The sequence below is a fragment of the Miscanthus floridulus genome, chromosome 3, assembly GCF_019320115.1.
Source record: "Miscanthus floridulus cultivar M001 chromosome 3, ASM1932011v1, whole genome shotgun sequence".
NCBI lineage: Eukaryota > Viridiplantae > Streptophyta > Magnoliopsida > Poales > Poaceae > Miscanthus > Miscanthus floridulus.
Window position 1 is genome coordinate 146,330,873 of NC_089582.1, and position 6,126 is coordinate 146,336,998.

Genomic DNA, 6,126 nt, shown 5'->3' on the forward strand with positions numbered 1-6,126 from the left:
AGTTAGCTAGCACATGCCGACGTTCACATGCAAAAATAGAAAATGGTTAGGTTTCACATGCCAAAAAGAAAGATAACGAAAAAAGGTCACAAACACAACTACGACATGGAACACCATCTTATACTACTAGCTGTATGTATCCTGCAAAAAACCAAACATGACATGTTTTGAATCATCTCAAAACTCTGCATAAAAAAGATCCTAAAAAACCAATATTTAAACTTGAGAGCAAACTCCTCCCCGTTCCAAGCTGCAAGGACGGGTGGCCGCAGCGGATCCACCTGGGCGATCCAGATTGCCACAGCCGCAGCACCGGGTTGTCCCTTGGAACACCGCGCACCAGAACGGGCCAATCTCCGACAGCCACGTGCCCACCCCGCCAGCACCACGTTCTCTTTAAATACTCGCAGGCAGGCCAACCGAAATCCGAAGGGAAGAGCTTCGCGCGAAACCATCCGAGACCTCCAGATTTCCAAGCCGCCTGCCGCCATTCGCGCGACGGTTCGTTCCGCCGCCGCCGCCGCTCGGTCGTCTCTGTTGAATCTTCCCTCTCTCGGCGAACTTTCCGCGCCCTCCTCGGGATTCTTCTGACGCCCGGGAGCGGCGGCGCACGAGGGGAAAGAAAAGCGTCGATTTTTTTTTTTCTTCTGTTTTCCTTTTTCTCCTCCGCGCGCCCTGTCGAGCTCTCTTCTGTTCAGATTCTCCGGTCGCGGCCAGCGTCGTCTATCTCCGGCCGTGGGAGTTTTCCTGGGTTGTTTGGGCGGCCAAAGTTAGCCATTCCCCTGCAGTAAGTTAAGGCCGGGCGGGCTCGGCTAAACTTCGCGTCTTCTCCGCGGCCGCGCGCGGGGGGGAGCGAGGGGGATTGGATTCTTCTTCCGGCCGCCTCTGCCTGCTTGCCTGATTGGAGGAGGGCGGGCGGCATGGGGTTCGGCGTGGTGTCGGAGCTGGTGCGGCTGGGCGTGCTGAGCTCCACCTCCGACCACGCGTCGGTGGTGTCCATCAACCTCTTCGTCGCGCTGCTCTGCGCCTGCATCGTCCTCGGCCACCTCCTGGAGGAGAACCGCTGGGTCAACGAGTCCATCACCGCGCTCATCATCGTAAGCACGCATGCTCATCGATGCTGCTGCAGCTCCTGCTGTCTCTCTCCCTCGGCGAATGCCGACGATGCTCATTATAATGTCTGCTTTTGCTTGCTGGGCTTGGCGGCGACAGGGGCTGTGTACCGGCGTGGTCATCCTGCTGACCACCAAGGGGAAGAGCTCGCACATCCTCGTCTTCAGCGAGGACCTCTTCTTCATCTACCTCCTCCCTCCCATCATCTTCAATGCCGGGTAAGCCAAAGCCAAAGCACGCCATTGCTTCCTGGCACATGCTTTTGCTGAATTCTGGTTTTGTTAGTGGAAGCAGACAAGCAGTTACTAGCATATCTATGAGGTTATTAAGGTTTCCTGGGAATATCTCTCTGGCCCGTTCGCTTCGCTGAAAAAACAAGCCGTCCGGTTGATTTGTCGGGAGAGAAAAACACTGTTTCAGCTAAAAAAGACGGATTATAAGAGAAGCGAACAGAGAGGCAGTAGGGCTGGCTGTAGACATGATTGAGTGGAGCGTTGCGGGCTGGCAGTAGGGTTCGATCTTGTTTTTTCTTCTGGGCCTAGCTGTCCATCTTCTCACGAATGTCTGGTTCATACTTGCATGTCGTAAGCATTTTTTTATTCCACCACTTTTCCCTTTCTGTATTGGTAGGTAAAACATGGCTGTTTGTTTTGTCGTTGCTCTGGAATACGTACCTTACTTGCCAGCTGCAGCCTGCGGCTGCCGATTGGAATTCTTGACCCTTGCCTGATGCTAGTGAGACATTGAAAAAAAAATTACTACTGAAACCGTGAAACGGTAGAATATCTATGACTGTGCCATAGGACCTCCTGGTTGATACCATTTTATGGGTCAGTACTCAGTGCTAATCATCTGACACCATGAGGGACCACGAGGGAGTGGTCCTGTTGCTTAGGAGTCCTTATCTGATCAGTTTCTGAGACAACCCAAAGCCATGGTAGTATGAACTTGCTGGAGGCTGCGGCATTTAAACCTTGCTCTGAAAGTTACTGATGTACGTAGGACTGAGGTTGAAGGGATGCTGTGAATTGTTGTGACTCCTTAAGCAGAAACTGAAGGGTCTTTTGAGTCCATAGTGCCAATCCCCTCTAGTTTGATGGTTCTTTTACGGCTTACCTCAGCTTTCTGGTTCTTATACGTATAATGTTCAAGATTCTCACAAATATTTCCTCGCCAGGTTCCAGGTGAAGAAGAAACAATTCTTCCGGAATTTCATGACAATCACGTTATTTGGTGCTGTTGGGACAATGATATCCTTCTTCACTATCTCTCTCGGTATGTTGTTTCCAAGCATTATCCTTAATTCTTCCCTTGTGATTTTCGTACTGAGTTGATTTGTAAAACCTGTAACAAAGTTAGTCATTACTCCCTCCGTTCCAAATTATAGTTCGTCTTATTCAAAAAATTTGTGCCAATATAGTCAAATTTAAGTCATTCTTGAAGAACTTTTGTTAATAAAGCAAGCCGCAACAAAAGAAGTGATATTTTGCACAAATTTTTGAATAAAACGAGTGGTCAAACTTGAGGCAAAAAAAAGTCAAACGAACTGTAATTTGGAACGGATTTAGTATATGGTAGGCTTTTGTGTTGTGCTGCTCCACTATGCATGCTGCTCCACTATGCACTTCCACCTTTCGGCATCTCTGATGTCTGCCACTCAATACTATATTTCAGGTGCAATAGCGATATTCAGCAGAATGAACATTGGAACGTTAGATGTCGGGGATTTTCTCGGTAAGCCATCATTGCGACTTCCACATTATGCACTCCCTATAAATAATGGTGTCACCATGTGGAGCCTCATCTCTTTCTGATCTGTCATAATTGCAGCTATTGGAGCTATCTTTTCTGCAACAGATTCTGTCTGCACACTGCAGGTTTGTTGTTGGAACAATCTCATGATCCCTTCATTTTCAAATAGTATCTTTTTCTTAATGAAATTGAAATAGTATCTTGACTCTTGAGAGGGACCTGGTCCTTACATAGTAATATAATGTGCTTGTCATCATTTTGTCGAAAACAGGTCCTCCATCAGGATGAGACGCCCCTTTTGTACAGTCTTGTGTTCGGCGAAGGAGTTGTGAACGATGCCACATCTGTTGTGCTCTTCAACGCACTCCAGAACTTTGATCTTAACCACATCGATGTAGCCGTTGTGCTGAAGTTCTTGGGAAATTTCTGTTATTTATTCTTGTCAAGCACCTTACTTGGAGTGTTTGTAAGTCTGATACTCTCATTTATATACTGTATAACTATCTTGATTGGATCAGTCAACAGTCAAAATTAATGTTCTTTATACCTTTGGCAGACTGGATTGCTCAGTGCGTACATAATTAAGAAGCTATATATAGGAAGGTGAGTTAAACTAAGAAACGCTTACTAGTCAACGATTTTATACACTTTGAACACATCAACGATATGTTTTCTAAGTATTAACTTGGCTGCTTGCTATGCTGATTTCAGGCATTCCACTGACCGTGAGGTTGCACTTATGATGCTCATGGCTTACCTCTCATATATGCTGGCCGAGGTGCACCACTGATCAGATGCGGCATGGAAATTCACATTTGTTGTCTTATTTTGTTAACTTACTTTATTTATATGGTATTTGCAGTTGCTAGATCTGAGTGGTATTCTTACTGTATTCTTCTGCGGTATTGTGATGTCGCATTACACTTGGCATAATGTGACAGAGAGCTCAAGAGTTACAACCAAGTAATTATTCCTTGTTACTTTCATTAGTAATGTTCCTATTTTGTTTAATAAATGAATGCTGACTGAATTTCTTTTGACTTTTTCATTCACTTAGGCATGCCTTTGCAACTTTGTCCTTCATTGCTGAGATTTTTCTCTTCCTATATGTTGGCATGGATGCCCTCGATATCGAGAAGTGGGAATTTGCCAGTGACAGGTCATATACATGTACTTTTCACATATAGTTCGATACCTAACTTTAATATATAACTTTCTGTTTGCAAAGACTGAAATTTCTTTGTTCCCATTTTCAGCCCGGGCAAATCCATTGGCATAAGCTCGATTTTGCTAGGATTGGTTCTGGTGGGCAGAGCTGCATTTGTTTTCCCATTGTCGTTTTTGTCCAACTTGACAAAGAAGTCTCCATTGGAGAAAATAACATTGAGACAACAAGTGAGTAATTGCTGCATAATTACAACATCTTTCATCTTTTTTTTTTTGTTTATAAAAGGACCATCTAATTTGGCTAACTGAATCCTTCGATAGATTGTAATTTGGTGGGCTGGACTGATCAGAGGCGCCGTGTCCATTGCTCTCGCTTACAACAAGGTTTGTGTTCTTTGCCTTGTCCAACTTCGCACCCGTTCCCTCTAGAAGGATCTGCCAGTTTCTTCTCCAAGTTTAACTCTTCCTCTTGCAACTGCAGTTCACAAGATCTGGACACACTCAGCTGCGCGGCAATGCGATAATGATTACCAGCACAATCACTGTCGTCCTGTTTAGCACTATGGTGAGTCATCTTGTTCCGATATTCCTCTGATGCAATGTGTCAGCTTATCATGTAGCATGCCCGTGCCCTGACGAATCTGCATTCTCACCCAAATAATGGATGCCCACCAGTCACCATTGAGCTAACCCAAAAGGCTTCCAAGTCGATTTTCGCGTCACACTAGTCACGTCAGGTGTCATGAGAATTAAATCTGGAAGTTTGTAGTGGCAAACAGGACCTTATCCTTTCTAATTAGATTACTGACAGGACCATATATTGTTCCGAGAACTCAATCCGGTCCCCTCATCCTGTCTGAAGAGATCACCCTACTTTCATTGACTTTGTTCACATTAGCATGGCTTTCAAAATAGCTGAACAGAACTTTTTAGGATTATGATACATGCCATGTAGAGTTATACAGGTACTACAGTCACCAGATCATTTTTTACCAACTTGACAATCTGAATGTTTCTGACATTTTGCAATGACCATCAGGTGTTTGGGATGATGACGAAGCCATTGATCCGGTTACTGCTCCCTGCCTCGAGCAACACGGTTGCCTCTGAGCCGTCGTCACCCAAGTCCCTGCACTCCCCTCTCCTGACGAGCATGCAGGGCTCTGACCTCGAGACGGCGTCCGCTCAGATTGTGAGGCCGTCCAGCCTCCGGATGCTCCTCAGCAAGCCGACCCACACGGTGCACTACTACTGGCGCAAGTTTGATGACGCGCTGATGCGGCCCATGTTTGGCGGCCGCGGGTTCGTGCCCTTCTCCCCCGGATCGCCCACTGAGCAGAGCGTCCATGCCGGACGGTGAACACTGCCAAAGGGAACAAAGCGTTTGACACCAAGAGACGAAGAAGACGTGGTCTTGGTGAGTGGAGTTTTGGCTGCTAATGGTCAGATGATGTTTTTGTTTGTTGACAACTTCTGATGATGCGTTAGCAACGGCGAGGAGGGGTCAATTGGTTATGAAGAAGAGCAGCCCTGGTAACTGGGGGGTCTTGAGTTTGTGTATGACAAGGCTGTAAAATTTTGTAGATAAAAACACCCATTTGTATTGTATCTTCTTATTGTATGTAAGCTAGCAGGCCTGTACAACTACTCGTTTTGTTTGGATGGCCGAAATGCTGGCAAGCACCGGCCCATCCACTTGAATGTGCGTTGCCGTGCCGTGGCGTCGACCTGATCCAAAGCATGGTCTCGGGAGGCCACCTTAATTTTATTTTTCATTTTCTCTGGTTTTGAAATGGGCTTGGTGTGTAAGATGAGTGTTTTTTAAATGGAAGTTGGCCTATGGCCCATTACGGTTCTGAGTTCTACAATTCTTGCAAGTGTGTTATTTTTTTTCAAAAAAGGAGGTAAGAGTTTTGTCACAAGTTTTATTGGACGATAGAAAATAAAAATAAAAGAGTTTGCACAAGTTTTATTATAGACGATAGAAAATTAAAAAGGAAAGCGTAGTACAGACCGCAAGACCAGCCCGACCAAAACCCCAGCTAATTTCTAGCGTGTGTAGTGTGGCAGTGGCGTGCCTTAAAAAAAGTAGTT

At 45.8% G+C, this 6,126-nt stretch overlaps 1 protein-coding gene across 2 annotated transcripts; it reads left to right on the forward strand.

Annotated features, from left to right (window-relative positions):
• The first annotated feature begins 423 nt into the window (after nt 1-423).
• Nucleotides 424-5,653, forward strand: LOC136542769 (sodium/hydrogen exchanger 1-like). 2 transcript variants are annotated; one of them, XR_010780770.1, is made up of 14 exons: nt 424-1,097; nt 1,213-1,331; nt 2,291-2,388; nt 2,788-2,847; nt 2,944-2,990; nt 3,137-3,331; nt 3,422-3,468; nt 3,577-3,643; nt 3,728-3,828; nt 3,923-4,024; nt 4,122-4,260; nt 4,354-4,416; nt 4,514-4,997; nt 5,072-5,209. XR_010780770.1 is itself a non-coding variant. In XM_066535360.1 (14 exons), exons 1-14 carry the CDS (start codon nt 921-923, stop codon nt 5,390-5,392), a joined length of 1,620 nt encoding a protein of 539 aa, XP_066391457.1. In that variant the 5' UTR covers nt 424-920; the 3' UTR covers nt 5,393-5,653. The 2 variants fall into 2 exon arrangements, 1 of the variants encoding a protein (XP_066391457.1); XM_066535360.1 differs by having other exon boundaries at nt 4,514-4,597; nt 5,072-5,653.
• Nucleotides 5,654-6,126: the final 473 nt, after the last annotated feature.